The sequence below is a fragment of the Lepisosteus platostomus genome, chromosome 19, assembly GCF_059453375.1.
Source record: "Lepisosteus platostomus isolate fLepPlt1 chromosome 19, fLepPlt1.hap1, whole genome shotgun sequence".
In the NCBI taxonomy this organism is placed as follows: domain Eukaryota; kingdom Metazoa; phylum Chordata; class Actinopteri; order Semionotiformes; family Lepisosteidae; genus Lepisosteus; species Lepisosteus platostomus.
Window position 1 is genome coordinate 250,008 of NC_142629.1, and position 18,938 is coordinate 268,945.

At 43.0% G+C, this 18,938-nt stretch overlaps 1 protein-coding gene and 1 long non-coding RNA gene across 3 annotated transcripts; one reads left to right on the top strand and one right to left on the bottom strand.

Moving 5' to 3' along the window:
• Nucleotides 1–362: 362 nt before the first annotated feature.
• LOC148644739 (uncharacterized) lies at nt 363–2,881 on the top strand. The gene is made up of 3 exons (XR_015928365.1): nt 363–1,072; nt 1,213–1,289; nt 2,424–2,881. It is a non-coding gene; the product is annotated as an uncharacterized LOC148644739 (long non-coding RNA).
• Nucleotides 2,882–11,582: 8,701 nt separating this feature from the next.
• On the bottom strand, nt 11,583–18,881 carry gid4 (GID complex subunit 4 homolog). Of its 2 annotated transcripts, XM_088612771.1 has the most exons (6): nt 18,438–18,881; nt 17,035–17,094; nt 16,168–16,275; nt 15,798–15,899; nt 15,129–15,259; nt 11,583–14,622 (listed from the first exon to the last, which is right to left on the bottom strand). In XM_088612771.1, exons 1-6 carry the CDS (start codon nt 18,624–18,626, stop codon nt 14,559–14,561), a joined length of 654 nt encoding a protein of 217 aa, XP_088468897.1. In that variant the 5' UTR covers nt 18,627–18,881; the 3' UTR covers nt 11,583–14,558. The 2 variants fall into 2 exon arrangements, with proteins under 2 accessions (XP_088468897.1, XP_088468898.1); XM_088612772.1 differs by lacking the exon at nt 17,035–17,094.
• Nucleotides 18,882–18,938: the final 57 nt, after the last annotated feature.

Sequence of the window (18,938 nt, forward strand, 5' to 3'; positions counted from 1 at the left end):
CAATTTGTTTATGTTAGATACACTGTGAGAAAGCATTTGGGAAGTGTTTATAAGTGTTGGTTAATAAAACCCCTAAAGCTAGTAAAAAGTTGAAAAGAAAATCTTATTGTTATTTGTAGCTCACTAATACTGTGTGTTGCAATACACGATGTCATCAAAGCTATATTGCACAAATTAATTCCAGGAATGTGCTGGTATCTATTCATGCAGTTAACACCCTGTTTGTCAGATGGGTTGGATTATCGCCAGCCAGCCTGGGATTAGTTCAGTAAATCACGGCGATCAATAATGATTTTTGAGCTAACTGGGAAATGTCAAATTGAATGCATGAGGCCGCATCCACCTGAACAGAGACATTGGAGTGCAGATGAAGGACATGACTTGGAAAACGGTTGATCCGTTGCATTAAGTAATTAAATCTAAGTTCTCGTGATCCATCAAGGGCAGGGTACCCTTCATTGAAGAGATGACGGTCTTGATTGCTCCGCAGTGTTCAGGTGTTACCAAGCTTTTGAAACAGCCAGGTGATCTAAGATATTATTTGGATTGGGGTTCTTCAGGACCAGTGTTGGAGTGGGGGTGGTGCGATTGGTGCTTTTCCCCACAGTATCACACCTGAAAACTCTCTGTGTTAGCGAAAAGCATTGACACATCGTAACGTGTGCGTTCGAGCCAACTCTGTGTGCTAATACTATCTGTGGATAGATGGAGTCGGAAATTCGGCCGTTTTATGTATCAGTTTCTTTGAGTTAAACGTAATTGCACAATATTACATAATACATTTATATGATCTCTGTAATATAATCCAGATTGTAGGAAGTGATTAGGACGTTGAGACGCGTACAGGAGTAGTTCGATCTCTCTTTCGAGAAACGAAAACAAAGGCAAGAGACTGGTTCATAAATTTAGTGAAATTAAGTGATTTGCTTTCAGGTTTCATAGGTTTTCACAGAAAAATGTTCCAAAGCGACACTGTCTCGCAGCAGGCGGGGAATAAAATTTGCGCTCCGATTCCTTCGCATTCAGCCCAGAGAAAATAGACCCCCCAGGCCTGAAGCCGTTTCCGTTTAGGGTAAGTGTTGTAGAATCGCTGCTGTGTTGGTAGAGTAGCGCCATATAGTAAAATGATTTATCTTGACCATAAATCAGAAAAAAACTAATGAGCCTACAATTATGAATGCGCAGACATTTATTGTCCTTGATATTTAACAGGTGCGTGTTACCCACGGAGAGGAGCTGACAGAACAACAGTTGCATTCGCCAACACCGAAGTTTAACCCCGAGAACAGGTAAAAACAGGAAGAGGTCTACCCCAATTTTTATAGGGGGGGGGGGGAGATTTTTAAAGTAATTTCTATTGCAGGACTGTAATAGTAATAACAATGATAACAGTTGTAAGAGCAAAAGCACTGTGGAAGAGTGTGAATATTGTGCGAAACGCAGCCCACCTAGTAACAAAGCCCACTTGGGCAGTACCTAGTGTTTGTGTTACAAAAAAATATTGTGCAAAGAAAAAAGACATCTATGGCAAAATATCATACTGCATTAAAGGCAAGTCTGTTTCTATGTGTGTGTAATAAGGAAAGAACTCCTGCAGGGTTACCAGGCGCCCTGAGATACTTATTATTTACTCATACAATGCAGGGTCTTTCCAGCTGTCTGAGAGCTGACATTCCCACTGAGAGGCTCAGCAGGTTTATCCTGAATTCTTCCTTATGTAACCCGATCAGATCTGAGACTGCTCACGTAGTCTACCTTACTGTTCTAGCATCTTCGCTGATAAATGTCATGTAAATACACTGCTCTTGGTGAATTCCTGTGGGATCAGCTTCTCACAGCTGGGAACTGTAATGCTGTACGTTTATTTATCCACGTGTGGTTTGCACTGCCCGGTGTCTTTTCACTCCAAAGCACGGGATCCTGCATCCTTGCCTCATTTCCAAGTCTTCCCTCTGACCAGTCCTTTAACTTCAGATCTTCAGAGGACTAATTCATCAATTAGGACTCGGTTAAAAAATTAAAGCACTGATTACTGGGGAGATCAGAGTCGAAGAGTCAACGAGGTCAGGCTAAAGTCTAGCCCTTTCTGACTCGAATATTTACTGTTCAGCACAATTAGAAATGAGAAGCCTGAAGGGATGAAACTCTACAAGCTGACATCATTGTACTAGAAAAGCTACTGTATATCCAAAGGATGGAAAAGCATTTCTTAATATAGTTACTTTCCAATTTTGAACCAACATCATCAACTGATGATTCTGTTGTGAATAAAATACTCCTGAACTATGTCCTTCTGGAGTAAGGATATAGAGCATCAAAGAAATTCAGTTGAGTTTTTCTGTCTCTTTTAATGAGATAAAAGTCCAGCACACATCCGACAAAACAAAACTCTCGTCTGGGTTTAATTTGAACTGGGGCTGCAGCTGCTTCTTCAAAGCGAGGCCGGTGATGAGATGAGAGGGGTCTCTGCCTCAGCCCCGCCTGGCGGAGATCAAACTCTCTCGGCCCGCGTTCAAGGGCACCAGCTGCCCCTGTTGTCGGACTGCCGAGGCTTGTCAGCACCTGGAACGAGCGCAGCATCTGTCTCCTCCAACCAGCGCAGCCACCTGAGGCTTCACAGCTCTGCAGAGAACTGGTGAGTTTGCTCTGGATTGTCATTTTTAATTCGAGACATCAGCACCATTCCATTCCTCTCTGCCTGCTCCCCTTTCGTTCTTCACTTCCTGCTTCTGGACTCTGACAGCTGTGAGAGGTTTTGCAGCTCCAGGGACTGGACACACGACACACGACACACGACACACGACACACGACACACGACACACGACACACGACACACGACACACGACAGGGTGGCTGCGTGTTGGATATGTGTCTGATCATATCGCGCCATGCTGAAACAACCTTCTGTTTGAGCTCTGCCCTTTCCCCTTCTGGATGTCGTGGAGTCTGCAGAAAGTTGTCCATCACAGAGTTGTTGCTGTTTATAGGTCTTTCTGACAAGCCTGCACAGGAACGAATCTGAAACGAGATGCTCCTTCATTGTACAGGAATTCAGTAGTGCGAAACTGTAACAATAAAAACATACATTCGACAGGTTATTTAACAGAGCAAAAGAAACAGCATTTTGTTCCAGCATGTTTGGTCGCATGTTCTTTGAGTGCTGTTGTTTCTTGGGATAGAGAAATACTGAACTCAGGTCATCGAATTATAATTCAGTGTTTGGAATTGGAGTCTCGTTAGGATTCCTGAAATTAGTTGATTTAAGAACCTCTATAATCTGTCATTCAAATAGAGGGGGTTTTGGGTGCCATGCTGCCGCAGTGGTCAGAATTGCAGCCTCGCAGCACTGGACTCCCTTCCTGAGGTGCTGTCTGTGTGGAGTTTGCATGTTCTCCCCAGGTTCTCGTAGGCAGGAGATATTTGATCATTTCTAGTTGCTGCTGGTGGGGCAGGAAAACAGAAAAAAATTACAGCTTTAGCTAGTCCTGTTTCCTTAAGGAAATGAGTGTGATGTATGAAAAAGTCTTTACATAACCATTGTTAATTAGTTGCTTTATATAACCAGGACATTCCGAGCATTCCACTCCGATGTGTATAACACAGGGAGAACCCCAGCGCTGGAAATTAACCCAGACTCCCAGCTCTGGAAGGCAGCAATGCTGACACTGCACCACCATGCTGCCCAGGAGACTTATCGTTCTTTAATTACTGTAGTTGCTTTGGTTTTGTCACCCTGTTTTTGCAAGGGTGCTACATTGGCCGTTTCCAGTCCGAGGGTGTTAACCCTGTCTTGAGTGACTGATTAATGGTTTTTGAAAACGCACGTTATTTCCCGAAGTTCAGTTGGCAGAATGCTATCAGGCCCTAGAGATTTTTTTATCTTAAAATCCGTTGTTCAGCATTTCCACACAGATTGAAAGATTTCCCTGTCTTACTGTCAGTATCCAAGTTATCTGCTGCACAAACACAAGTCCGGTGTTGACAAAGTGCTTGTGCCTCAACCAGCACAGAGAGATGGGCTGCGGAGCTGGAGTGCAGCTGTAAAGCAGGGAATTCAGTTCCCATTGCTGCAACCCAGCGAGGTTCTTGCTGAGGAGCTGGGATTTCTCCATGCCCCTGGTTCGTCAAAAAATAAATAAAACAGTAGCTTAGTGATCCATCTACTTCAACAACATGGTTCAGTAGCTTCTTAAAGGGCTCCTCAGTGAAGGAAGTGCCTCCTGTTTTCAGTCCTGAGTGCTCATCACATCAAGTCCCACTGGAGTCCACAACTAAGTGCTTGTGTGGACAACCTGGGCCTGTCCTCAATGGCCTGGGCACTCGTGTGCCAGCCTCACACAGGGAAGTGTTCATGGCAAAATGCTAAAATCACCCAATCCCATGGACTGTGCTTTATAACTATGAAAGAACAAATCTAATGGCCTGCATTTCTTTGTGAGCCACTCAGGGGCAAGCCAGTTCTGTGCTGGTGATGTGTGAGCTTGCCTATCTCCCCAGAGCTGTGCTTTCCGGTTCTATTTTCAGCCTTGTGTGTGCTTCCCGTTTACTGTAATTAATTTATTGCGAATCCAGAGAGTCAGAGAAATATTTGCAGCTGATGTGTTGTGACAGAAACCCTTTGTGAGTCTCATGAGGGGGTGTAGGTAGCAGGAAAGAATGATGCATCATTAGCTGGGCAGTCACTCAAGGAAACAGGTGGAAATACAGGTTGAATTCTGGAAAGATCATGAAATTGTATTTTCTCCCTACTATCTATAAAGGCTGTCGCACCTATTTTCTGTAAATCATAAGTAGGGAAAATGCGCTGCCTTTATCTTCCTTGATGCCCTCAGAGGTACAGTAAAGTACCATTTCTTGGTATGTGAAAGCAGATGCTGTTGGCACGCTCTGGGGCACACTTCTGAATGGCAGTGTTACGTTGGTTCACATTTCACATGCAACATGAGCCCTGTGCCCTCATGCCAACCGCAGGGCATCAGGTCTAGAAGAGTAACAAAGGAGAGGAGCCATTCAGCCCATTTAGTGTTTCTGGTAGTTAATTGCAACTTGATTTCATCCGGGAGCTTCTGAAAGAAACAGCATGACTGAGTTGTTCCACACTCCCACATCCCTTGGGGTAAAGTGCCTCCCATTCTGGAGTCCAATTCCTATTCCAAATGCACTTCCATGTAGTTTCAACTTGGCCATTCTTTTCACTGTTCATTTGGTTGCATAGTTAACTTTTTTATCCCAAATTGGAAGTAGGATTCCAAAGACAAATGGACCTTTAGCGATGATGTATACCTATAGGATGTAACTGTAAACACAGAAACATGACTCTGTCTGGCCAGCTCAGTAAAGGCTGACGAATACAGCTGACCTGCCACTAGAGGCTGCTAAAGAACTCTAATAATTATAGTGGGACTTGTTTATCCCCACAGTACAGGTGTATTTGGTAATTGAGTTAATTAGTTGAAGCTTTAGGAATTGCACATTCTCACACAGCTGTAATTTGTCTGTTTGGTGTATGAAGGGCCTCAGGGTGCTGGTCGGTAGTTGGGACCTTTGTCTGGTCTCCAGAGAAGACTTTGCCATAATAGAGACACTTCACCATAATTTCTCAAGTCACTGTGCGTTTTAATGTGAAATTTGAAATGTGAAAAAAGCAGCATTTGCAGATGCACAACATTCTGGAGAGTGAAGAAAGGCTGAACAGTGGGGAGAGTAGCACTATGCTGTAGATCATTAAAAAAAAAAAGCTTGAATGAACCCGACTGTGGTGTGGTCTCAGAAGGTGAGGCTTTATGCCTTTTGAGTGTTTGTGTTAGATGTATGCTACAGACCCCCAAATTCAAATATAATTCAAATTGCACAGTCTTATGCAATGAAGTCAGGAACGAGTATCTAAAGGAAGAAGTGATTACCATGGCAAATTTAAATTTTCTTCACTTAGATTGAGCAGCAACATTAGGCACATTGGCAGTTGAAACTTAAATGGTGGAGATGATTAACAGCAGGGTGTCCTACGTTCTCCAGGGATCGCCTGTAGCAGGTGACAGTACCACCAGAGAACTGAGATCAGAAAATAGTATGCATGGATTTACACTCTGCATTAACAAAGTTAATATAGAGCTCGGGGAAAAACAGATATTGGAAAACCTGAAATAATATTGGAATAGAGTTTTTTTTGTATAAAAAGAGCAAAAGAACTCTTAAGTATTGTAACACTCCGGGGTTCACGTGGGTATGTACCCTCGCCTCTGCCGCCTCAGGTCGGCCCCCCACCGTTGGGGACTTGAACCCAGGCCTCCGGCATCACTCAACAGGGACCCAGCCACTTGAGCCAAAGGGAGATCTCCCGTCAGCCCGGTGGCTGAGGTCCCTGCTGTTCACAGGGAAGGGCGGTGACGTCACCGCGCTGGTGAGCCGGCTCTCGCAACCAATGGTGGCCGTATGCGTTACAGTATGAAGTGTCTCAGAGATATAATGTGAACTGTTTTGATGACGAAAGGTAAGTTGTTGTATAGATATTTCATTCAGGTGTTTACCAAGCCAGAAACTGACAATGTGCCTCAGGCTGAGGAAGGACAATCTTACAGATTAGACAGAAACAACACCAAAGAGGCACAAGTGTTACAAGAATTGGAAGAGCTTACAATAAATGTGTCTTGAGGGCCTGAGACTGAAAAAGAGATCCATAAAAAATGCATTGTTTTCCTTTGCTAGATAATGTCAAAGAGCAATAAAAAGTCAACCATTTTAGATTTATAGTTATAATGAATAAGGTATTGAATATAAATCGGTGGATATTATGTTGAAATTGAATGATGATGCATTATTAAGATCTCTGCTTCTGTCAGCCTGGTGCAAAATATTGCTGCCAGTGAGCTCAGCCCAGAGAAGACCAATTATATTCTAGACCTGCAAGTCATGTCTTTCACCATTTGGCCAAAGGAACTGGATCTAGTTAGTCTTGAACAGAGTAAGCTAGGGACCAAGAGAGGAGTGGGCACATGTCAGTTGACAACTTTGCTGTTTTGATCAACTGATCAAAACAGCAAAGTCACGACCACCAGATCTTACAGTTGTGATGTTTTGTACGTCACAGCCAGAAAAGAAGGCGCTATATTGAAACATCCACCCCACCCGACCAGACGGACTCAAATCGACCCCATTGTTTTCATCACGATCAGTAGTTCAAGTACCAAGTTTGTTGGTACTGTAAACTTCTTTGTAGTCACGTGATTACCTGAAAAACCAAGGCGCTATATCTCGGAAACGAAAGCAGCACTAACGAAGGAGGAGGGTTTCATCGTTTGTGCTGTCTGAAGGGGGGGCAACTTCACGGAGCTCAAGGAAAACCCTGCATGGTATTTTAAATACGATATTTCGGAGGGATTGTGAATCTTGCGTTTTGCATTGTGTTCTTTGTGTTTTGCAATAAAATATTAAGTTCAGAGTAACTCGTAAAACGACTGAACAATTTAAAAGCAGGCATACGAAATACTTAGAACTGTTACAAGCAACACGTGAAAATGAGCTCTTGCAGCTTTCCTTCAGCTAAAGACAAAGTCCTCATATGAGAGACCTTTGCAAACGAGCTGTCATTTGAACGGGAATTTGCCGACTCTCAAGACAGCGACGAGATTATCGCCATATTCAACCCCAAGCCCCCACGCCTGCGTCTGGTCTAGAAGTAGGTCCAGAGGTAGGCACTGATTGTTTTTGTGTGTCCGCCTTGGCACAGTAGCGTTCGGCAGCCTAGGTAATTGTTGCTTAGCCCGTGTGTGAGAAAGAGACACCGTATGTGTATATAAGGTTCCCCTAATTTTGCTGTTTGATTATACCCCAATATAAATATATATCTGTATGCAATATAGGATTGCATTGTAAATCGGAGGGGTGCCCCTATGCTGGCAGGACGGTCAGTTAGAGCCCGGGCCACCCACCTTTGCACAAGCCCACCCAAAACTCAATTCTTGGCTACGCCCCTGGTCATGCCTGGTCAGTGCTGGGATGGGAGACAGCCATGGGAAACTGAGCTGCTGTTGGAAATGTTTATGGTGGGGCTAGCAGGTGGCTCTTCAATCCGTTACAGAATTTCCAAACCTTCGTTCCCTGTGATTCATACAACTATTTGAGATTCTTTGGGGTGAAAGTCTATAAATGCAAGAAATGGTAGTTTTTCTTCTTATCAAATAGTAATGCTAACAGTGACTTCAAGCCATCAAGATCAAGGTTCTCCGAAATGACTGTCAAACTGGGTATGAGTTTTTTTTTTTGTAGTTTTATTTCCTACAGCACAGCTTTGCAGTGCTGTTGCTGTAACAGGAGCCATCTGCTTTGTGTCCGCGGTGCTGGACGAATTTCAGCCAGAATGTGGATTCAAACATGCCGAGTGAACCACAGCAGCTCATTATTCCACCGGCTGCTTATCGAGAGACCAAAGGTGGTGCGGATAGGCAATAAAACATCAACACCACTCACCCTGAGCACTGGAACCCCACAAGGCTGCTGTCTGAGTCCAAGGTTGTACTCCCTATTCACTCACGACGGCACAGCAAGACACAGCAACAACCGCACATTAAGTTTGCCGATGACACCACTATAATACGACTGATCGGCGATCATGACGAGTCCACTTACAGGGATGAAGTTGTACAGCTGCTTAGGTGGTGTCACAGCAATAACCTGGACTTGAATATAAAGAAGACGAAAGAGCTAATAGTGGACTTTCGGAGACACAGGCCATACACTCACAGCCCACTCAGTATTGATGGAACGGAAGTGGAAACAGTCACCAGCTTTAGGTTTTTGTGAATTCACATCTCTAAAGATCTAACCTGGACTGTGAACACTGACTCTATCATGAAGAAGGCTCAGCAGCGCCTTTATTTCTTGAGGTGCCTCAAGCGATGGGGGATGCCAATACATGTGTTGGTGAACTTCTACCTCTGCACCATCGAGAGCGTCCTCACCAACGGGATCACCGTGTGGTATGGCAACACCTCTTCGCGAGAAAGAAAGGCACTGCAGAGAATGGTCAATATGGCCCAGAAGATCATCGGCTGCGGTCTCACCGAGATTAAACAGCTCTATGAGGACCGCTGCCGTGGTAGAATTGTAGAATTCTGGCCATCACAGAGGACAGTCACCACCCAGGGCATGAGCTCTTCACCCCACTGCCCTCAGGCAAGAGATATAAGAGCATACAGACACTTACCACTAGATTCTTCAATAGCTTCTATCCACAAGCAGTGAGACTGGCGAAATCTTTTAGCCATCCCTCTCGGAACACACCTACACCATCACCATCTACCTCTTTATGATTTCTTATCTATTGCACATCTCCAGTCATTGTTTACACGTCTGTATTGTTAACATTCAAACTGTCTACATGTTTACTTGCACATTGTCTACTGTTTGTTTGTACATTGTCTTGATGCACTGTTTGCACTTTGTTTTGTTTTTTACACTTGTTTTACAATCGAGAGACTTTCTGTAAGTAAGAATTCCACAGTACCAGTACCGGTTACATATGGCAATAAAGTTCAAGTTCACTCATCTTGAAGTGCTAATTTCATTCACCTCATCTTAAAACAGCCCTGGAGACCAGTTTTCCTTGTAGCAATAAACTGAAACGAATTCTGGGAGAATTACTCCCTGAAATACTCCCTGACTTCTTCCTTACTGTAAAGCTGAATTGATTAGGTCATTATTTATTTTTATGGTTCCTTGAACGTGAAACAGAATAAAAGCCAGAGGCTTAATAATTAATCAAGCAACAAGTGGGTGGCACACTGGCCCGTGGGTTAGCACTGCTGCCTGGCTGCTCGATTCTGGATCATGAATCTTCTGTGTGGAGCTTGCATGATCTTCCCTCGGTGCCAGAGTTTCTTTCCACAGGCAAGAGGCAAGCTGGCTGAATTGATTGACATTTCTAAATTGTCCCCTCCATCATAGAAATAAAAAAATGAATACCTGTAAGAGCATGCCAACCTTTTGGATATACTGTACATCTGGAATTTTAACACACCAGTATGAGGCAGTGCGGTGGCTCTGTGGCTCAGGATCTGAGCCTGTGGCTGGGAGGTTGCCGGTTCGTATCCTACGGGCGGCAGAGGAATCCTACTCCGTTGGGCCCCTGAGCAAGACCCTTCACCCCAGCTGCTGCAGGGGCGCCGTATAAATGGGTGACCCCGTGCTCTGACCCCCAGCTTCTCTCCCTGTCCGTGTGAGCGAGCAAGCTGGGGTCTGTGAAAAGACATTCCTAAGACAAGAAACTGTATATTGGCCAATAGAGTGATCCCTTGAAAAAGGAAATGGGCGAATCTCAAGCAGCTCGTTCTGAATGTAACCCTGTGATGGTTTTGCAAATTACTACAAGCTTTGTGAGGGGAATTTGAGATCTTTATTCAAACAGGAGTGAACATGAAAGTCTCTGTCTTTCGGTAAAAAGGAGCAGGTAGAGAGAGATTCCACACTGAAACACACAAATAAATAAAAAAGCCTTAAAAAGCCTGTGGAGCCTTAACAGACACCTGACAAAAACCTTCATAACTGCAATTAATTTTCTATTTCTTTTTACCTTTCAGGTTGGAATTTACCCCCTGCTTGTTCCTTTGGAACTCACCCACTCTGAAGAAAAAGTTCAAGTTGTAAATAATTGCAGCTGTTGTTGGATAGTCAGCATGTACTAAGGACAACAATGTAAATAGTATGTTAACATACTATTATGTTTAGGTGGGTAGCTGTGTCAGCATGCGTAGGCTGCAAAGGAACAAGTAATAGGTTTATTCCTGCTGAAAAGAGAAGAAAGAAAACACAACATTTCGGCCATGGAGCCTTCTTCAGGTGTCAGGTCCATGGCCGAAATGTTGTGTTTTCTTTCTTCTCTTTTCAGCGTTCTATTATGTTAACATACATCAACATAATAGAGTAAATTGAGATATAGCCGCTCTCAAATGGATAATATTTTCTTTGAAAGCAGCAACTTAACATTCAGATGAAAACATTATATTAAACATTTATTCAAACACTATGGACAAACTGGCCTCTATCGAAGACTTGAAGCTGTTTAAATGCGAAAGCACCACTGTAGTGTCCCCTAGTGTTTGACTCGAATATTGTCTACATGCTTTAGTAGGTTAATAAATCAAAACAATCAGGTGGCCTGGCGGTTGTGCAGGTGTCTTGCAGCTCCTGGGCTGAACTCCCAGCTGGAGCTAGGGCGCCCTCTACAGGGAATCTGTGTTCTTTTCCCCTTTTAAAGTCCTGCTGCTTAAGCCAGTTGTGGTCTCGTATGCTTGGTACTGCCCTTTCTTCTGGAAGACTTTACCATGAAAAACAGGCTGTGAGATAATAATGTAGATGTTATTGTCCTTAAGGTGGAAAGCCCAGCGCATCTCCATTAATAATTGGAAGCACGTGATCATGAAGATGAGTTAAGGCTTAACTGAACCCCTTTAACCACACGTGCACAGGTCTGAGTCAAGAGAAGGCCTGTTCTGCATATTATCTTCCCCAGCATAAATGGACTAAAACCAATTTTCATTTGCTACAATTTCCCAGTTTCATAAATATTCAGGAAACAAAAGAAAACATTTTCACAATAACCCTTTTTATTGAAATGCCAATTGAATTGCACTTCCTCTCTTTTTTAAAACTTTTTTCCAACACCTTCATAAACCATTGCTCTCCCTGTACAAAAAGCCCATCTTGACCACAGTGTCAAAACAGGAGCTCGTCTTTGCCTCCACATACATTCCACTGTCCAGCTTCTGGCAGCCTCATTTTACCCTTGTGCTTCAGTTTGCAGTTTTATGAAACCTTTAAAATCCATCAGCCATTTTCCCCAAATTTATCACAAAGCAATACAAAAATCCTTAGGTCTTGCAGGGAATACAGTAATCCCAATATATGACAAATGCAGTCCCATATTTACAAAAGTACTTTTCTTTATTTTACAGGGTATTTATGCACTGAAGAAATTTAATTTGTTCCTGTATACATCTCCATGAGCACTGCAGAAAAGCATGTAAAAGTGAACACTACACTCAAACCAACTTAGTGTTGCCCGGACTCTCATTTCCTTAAAGCCTGTCCGCCCTATATCTCCATCATCACCTGTTAGCAGTCAATACAAAGTGGCACTTGTTTCATTAATTGACCTTTGAGGTAGGTAAATTAAGAGATTTACTTGCATGGTCACTTGTTATCCAAGACCAGCACAATTCTGAATGCAATGAAGCTGCCCCCTGCACCTGTGTGAGTGGTTTTTGGGTAAAGATGAAACATTGAAACTAGTAAAATCTGGAATGTTACAACTTAATGGAGAACTTTTTTGTTCTGGTGGAAAACAGAATCATAAATTCCCTTCCAAGATTCTCATCTAATTCATCAAGGGATTCATTAGCAAGTTGTGGTTTATTTGAAAAATATTTTTAATTGAAATTAAGTTTAGTAGATTTTTAATTTTTAAGCCTTTTTAAAATAATTTTAAATTGAAGAAACTTGTCAAACCATTTCTGTAAGCAGTGTTCAATAATAACGTGTTTTTTTAGCATTGCTTTGATTGGCATGTTTAAATATTAACAAAAAACATGCTTTGCCGCAGACATCTCTCTCCCCAAAATCTAGCTCGTTACAACACTCCCAGCCTTCACTCCTTCTCCGTCAGTGTCTACAGCTGCCCTCTCTCCCTCACACACGATTTTATCCATGGAAAGAAATGGCTTCAGGGACTGGAGAAGATGTGGGTAGACTACTTTTCACTGAACAGGAAAAGCTTTTTCTGCACCCCAAATTCCAATGTTTTATATAGACCAGTATATATTTTCCATTGTAGATATAAAGGAAGCAATTTATTCAAAAAACATTTATACAATTATTTATAATTGTATAAAGAATACAATGTAATCCTGCCACAGACAACAAATACCTAAACTTTGTTTTCCAGTGATAAAGTAGATGGAGCATTTGGCTCAAATTTGCAACAAAAAAGGGATTTGGGTCACTAGTGGTCAACAGTGTGGGGCAAGAACCTCTTACTAACCTTCTAGACAACTCCATTGTGGTTCAGAGACTGAAGGTGTCCTGTCTAACCCTAGCACAGCTCTTGAAGAACGCTTCTCCCTGCGTTTGCTGAAGAGGTGGTGGCACAGATACCTCCGGGGACTAACTGCACAGTCCTGCAGAGCAGCCTGGTAGATAATACTGTTGCTCCACCACACAGTGTCGCGCGAGTCCTACAGATTCTCCTGCCTTCCCGTACGCAAGACCGGCCTGCATCCATCCAAACGTTGCCCACCGCCCAGGGCATTCAAAAGCAGAGGACCTGGAAGGGCAGGGAGGCACTGTGGAAAGTGCTTGAAAAAGTAAGATATAATTTTTCATATATATTTCTAGTTATATATTCATATATTTTTAAATAAATACTTTTACGGCTAGAATTAGTTTCATTGCAATACTAATTTCTAAAAATCCATTTCTGAAAATAAAAATGAGCTGTTAACTTTTAAAGGAAAACCATGCCGTTTCTTGCAGTGATTTGTTTTATGTTGCATAGATGAGAGTTAGGAGATATCAGTGGAGCATAAGCAAAAACCAACTCATTGTTGCAGAGAGGAAATTGTTTATCAAAACGGGTCTGATGGCCATAAAAATGAATGCCTCTATGGACTGGTAACGGGTGAGTTTTAACATACAGCTAGCCTTCTGTATCACGTCTTACCTTGAACTCAAGACCAGGTATAAATAACACATTTTCATTACATTTGTTCTTAAAAAAAACTGTCAACTAGCCAGAATATAGGTGTGGCGGGGTGCCGAAGCCACACAGCTCAGAGTTCCAGCGTGAAACCTTCAGACACCAAGTTGTTTTATATGCCAGCCTAGACACAGCACACAGTCATTGCTTTGACGTCTTCTTGCAAAACAAACTCCTTACCGATTTACTGCTCTCAACAGCAGTGTAGTAGTCCTTAAGGCCCTTATCCATTAAAACTGCTCTGCAGCTTAATGACATTTTCTCCACGTGTCGTCTCAGCTTAAACAGGCATCACTCTTTTACTAAACACAAAGTTATTAAAAAGCAAGTTTTAACTCCCCGAATGAAGCACAGTCTCCAAATCAAAGAAAAAGAAAAAACGTTACAGGTGTTTCCACTGCGGGGACTGCAAACATCCTGGATGCAAAAAGAGGCAACTTCAGCTGTTCTTTTTTTTCCATTTTTGGAAGAAAAAAAAAAGATCTCAACTTAGAAAGTAGAGAGACCTTAACAAGAGTGCAGGTAAACAAAAAGGTATCTTAAAAACCAGAGATTAAAATAGAACGAAAGAAAAACGTGGCGCAAAATCCCAGACAACATTCCAGATCCCAGCCAGGCGTGCGATTTGCCCGCTTCCCGATGGCCACTCTGCCCATCTGTCCCTCGAGTCTGTCTCCTGTTCCTCAGCAGAGAAGACCAGCCTGCTACCCAAACGACCTGACCGCTCATTGCGTTTCTCTCCCTCTTCTTTACATGATCTGCGAGACCGCGCCGAAGGTCCTTCTCTGCTGGAGCCATCGCTGCACTGGTGTCACCGGAACTCGTATATGGGAGCACTGTGTTCGGGAACATGCGTGAGATTCAAGGACTGGTACCTGTGTGAGCGGAGAATGGAAGGCGTCAGCCAAAGGCAGGTCAGCATTCCAGCAAGAATAACTCCGGCTAATACACATTCACTGAGTTTCATGAACCAGTGATAAAACTGGACATTACGTTATTAGTCATGCAGTTGTTTAAGACTCGGCTCTCCAGCAATGATTCCTCTCCCTTCCTGGGAAACAGCGACATGTGGACATACCACTCCCACAAAACCATCTGAGAAATTAGATGCGCTAAAATCTACACAGTACCTGGCAGAAGAGTAAGCACTGACTGAGGTTACTGCAATCCTGCATGTTCTTCGCAGGGAGAATCAAAGTCCACTGCTTTCTTTAATGTTTCTTTTCCCAGAATGTCATCTGAACAGCAAATTCAGTTCACTATCACAACACCCTTTTAAAACAACCAACTCAGAAGCAAGTTAAGAATACTTTACGGAGAGGTCTCGCTCGTAAACGACAATGTGAACGTGACAGAGAAAAACGTCAGGTTTCATTCCTACCATTCTGAACTTCTGTGATAGTAATAGCCCTCAATGGTAGCTGTGGATTTCTGAAAGCAGATGTAATAAAACCCTGCAAAGGAAGCACCACTGATGTCCTTGATTGTGTGATCTGGGACTAAAAACTGCTCCTGTGGGAGGGTGGGAACAGATAATAAGAGAATTAAATGCACTGGACACAGGGAAGGAAAACTGCACACGTTTTTGCAACTCTGAAAGACCTTCCAATTTGTCATTCCCAGGTGACAGAGTTTACAAATCCCATCATATTGTGTGGACCGTACAACAGTAAACCATTTCTTCTGAATTATCAATAAGGAGGCAGATCAGTGCATCGGAAACAGTACCTTCTGATTATTATCCCTGCAACAATACTTATACATGTTTGAGAACAGCAACACATTCTTTCATTTCTGACCGAAAAATCCTAACCTGGTCACAAAAAACCTTACTTGAAGTACATTTTGTATTTAAAAACTAAATTCAGTTTTGCAATCGGCATAGCTCAAATGTTTGAGAAGACATCCTGCTTGGTTTCAGCTTTTTATTCTATCTTTACTGCTTGAAAACTACTTGAAAACTAAAAGGAAAATGCTACTGCTTTTCCAAAGCAAATAACTTATAATAAAAAACAATCCCAAAGAAACAACTTTAAATAAACGGTCTCACCTTCCACCTCATGAAGACATAGTCACTGTTTTTCAGCTCTTCATAATCAAAATCATCAGAGTTAAATGTTTTTGCATACTGATAAAAAGCTTGGAACTTGCCCTGAGGAGAGAAAAAATAGTTTTGAACAAAAAAAATACAACATTGTTCCCAGCAAGCTGCACAAGTTAAAATTAGATTTATTGAAAGTGAGAAATGTGGTATTTTGCATGCAGGTTTGCTTGTGCAGCACACTACAGTAGTTCATCTATTTGTCAAAAAATCTAATTAGTGAACCAGTCATTTACATTTATCACAAAACTCAGCTGTACTGGACTTGATACAGAACTAAGACTCTAAATTGATTTGAGCAGGGGATCTTTGTTTATACCCAATGTTTGCGATCAACATCTTCGTCTGCATCCCATTTCCGTGTTAAAAAGGGGCGTTTCTTGCTGATGATTTCTCCAGCGAAGAATGTAGTAAGTGTTGGGTACTCCTGTGAGGAAAAATAAAAGTAAAAAAGACAACTGATGGGGAAAAAAGAAACAGCTGTTGTCTTATGTCTTTCAGGTCAAAGACGGGTTGTCAATGAGCAATGGGGTTTAGCTACAAATATGCTTAAACAATTTGTTTTGTGATGAAGGGGCATCTTATAAAGCAACAATCCACTAATAGCTGAACTCAGAATCTCCCAACCAACTTCCAAATATTAGTTCAGCACACTGGATATTGCCCCAGTAATGGATCAGCCAAGTCCATATTCATTTAGCCTTCCAAAACTTCACCTCGATCTTAATACCAGCACCCCCTCATATAGCAGCCAATACTCTCCTCTATGGGCTACTGATGCTCACAGAACACAGCCCCTCCTGGAACAGCAGCTCTTCCTCTGAACCACCCCACCGACAGGTGAGGTATGTTTAACAGCAAAAAAAGTCACCGTAAAAATGGAGCCCCAGTGAAAGGAACTGCACATCAACCAGATCTGAGTAAAACCCTGTATGGCAGAAGTCTGAATGAGAACAACTGCTGCTACTGAATAAATATAACCAAGGCTGCAAGTTCCAGATGACGCAGAAATGCAACCTTAACCCGCCAGAAATACTTATCAACTGTGAAAAAGAGAAAACCAGAGAACTGGCACAAGCGACAACAAAGGAAGCAGAAACGTGAAGGTACCAGCTCGGCAGGTGTAAATCTCCCTTCAAACTGAACACCACAACACTCCCGTGAGCCACAGCTGTCTGAATCTCACCTCTGTCAGTCCTTTGATCTTAAGGTACCCGCACAAGTACGAGTCTTCCATCGTAACGTGCTGTCAAGGCAAAAAATGACAATATCGTCATGACAGCCAGTTCGGAGCATTACAACACGGTCTCAGATTTGAACTACCTGACTAAACAGCGGCATTGTTTTTAAATATTTGAAGCATGAGTCAAACACTGTTTCAATGTGAATCATCGGGGCTCCAACAGTTCCAACTTCCATCGGAGTCTAATTACTGGTGCTCAGAACCTACATACCTAGTGAGGCAAGGAATGACAGGCCCTCACTGCAGCCCCTGCTGCTTCTGCAGACCTACTTTGTAATTGAGGCTAAAAATCCAGTTTTTCTAAGCCAAGTGTGACACTTGAGACAATTTTAATTAACCCAGCTTCCGACACTAAAAACCCTTCCTCTGAGAGTGACTGCACAAGAAGAAAAGTGTATAATTTACCTTCAGCAGCACACATTTCACAAATTGATGTGTTGCAATATCATGTGCGCATGTTGTAGAGGAATGGTGAGCTTTAATAATAATAATGCAAACAGGTAAAGGTTTATTCCCCGCTGAAAACCGAAGAAAAGAAACAACGTTTCGGCCGTGGAGCCTTCTTCGGGTGACACCTGAAAAAGGCTGCACAGCCGAAACGTTGTGTTTCTTTTCTTCCTCTTCAGCATGGAATAAACCTTTACCTGTTCCTTTGCAGCCTACGCATGCTGAGCTGACGCAGCTATTATTAAAGTAGTTCAAGTAGGTAATGTGACTGAAATGCCACATCATTGCCGGGCAAAATACAAGCACCTTTGCTGGACCAGTTTCACAGAGTTCATTTTAACCTCCTATAAAACTCTCACAGTCCGAGGTACACTTTGTATGTGACAAGGATCACGTCATTTACAGCGCAGGTCTGGCTGCTGTGACGACTATGAAGAGGGCAACTGAGGATCTGGATGTCTTCAGTGACTGTTGTGCTTTTGGTACCAAGCCTAACCTGAAAAGCATAAGCCTTAGAACCTCCAATATTGTTGTATTTAACACTTATAAATTATTTTAAGTCAAACAACACACTCCTAGGAGGTTAGAAATTGCTACAGTCGACTTTTTACTGGGGCTGTTCGAGCTAAGAAGAAGTTCTCAATAAAACTGAAACAGTGAAAGATTGAAAACAAAAACACCACAATCCACCTCGATAACACCACAGGGATAAGAACGATTTCAACACAACTTAATGTGAGATTGATCTCAACTGAGAAACGCGTCTACAAGTTTTTAGTTAATCACCTCCCCAGTGATATTAATACGTCTATGATAATATTACGTCGTTTTACTGGCCAGATTGTATGTTAGTCGATGACACTAGGCTCCGGTATAAATACTGTTCGTTTCTTACTTACCTGCAAAACAACCTCGACATCGTACGAATTCCCTTTGCTCTTCTGGTGTCCGCGGAACTTGGAGCCGCTGTACAGGAGCGAGGTGGCGACACCCGGCTGCTGCGTGTTGATTGGGGGAGGCGGGATAAGCGAGGCCGAGGCTATAAAGGCCGCACAGGCGGTACTGCAGCACTCGGTCCGGACCGGCATGTTTATCACGTCTGAAGGTCGCCCCAGCTATGGCCGACGTACGCCACAGAGACGGTAACAAAAAGGGGACAGGGGGAGAACTGTCGAGGCGGCTCACCGACTCACGAATTCTCCCCAGCCGCCGAGAGATGCGCTACCAGGGTCCCAGCAAACAGTAGGGACCTCAACGCAGCACCACGCAGCAACATCCCGCCAGCCTATTGGCCAGGGGAGCGCACCTGGCAAAGAAACCGCCGCTCATTGGATGGCCTTCTGAAATGCATTTTGGGACTTGTAGGTCTTCTAGCCCCGATCTGTAGTTTTTCCTCCGTT

Excerpts from the sequence above, each read along its gene's own strand:
- gid4 (XM_088612771.1), bottom strand. The coding sequence starts at position 18,626 with ATGCCGGTCCGGACCGAGTGCTGCAGTACCGCCTGTGCGGCCTTTATA. Across the intron at positions 15,900-16,167 it reads ATGTTGATCGCAAACATTGG|GGCAAGTTCCAAGCTTTTTA; the intron begins GTATAAACAAAG and ends TTCTCTCCTCAG. Across the intron at positions 14,623-15,128 it reads TATCACAGAAGTTCAGAATG|GTACCAGTCCTTGAATCTCA; the intron begins GTAGGAATGAAA and ends CCGCTCACACAG.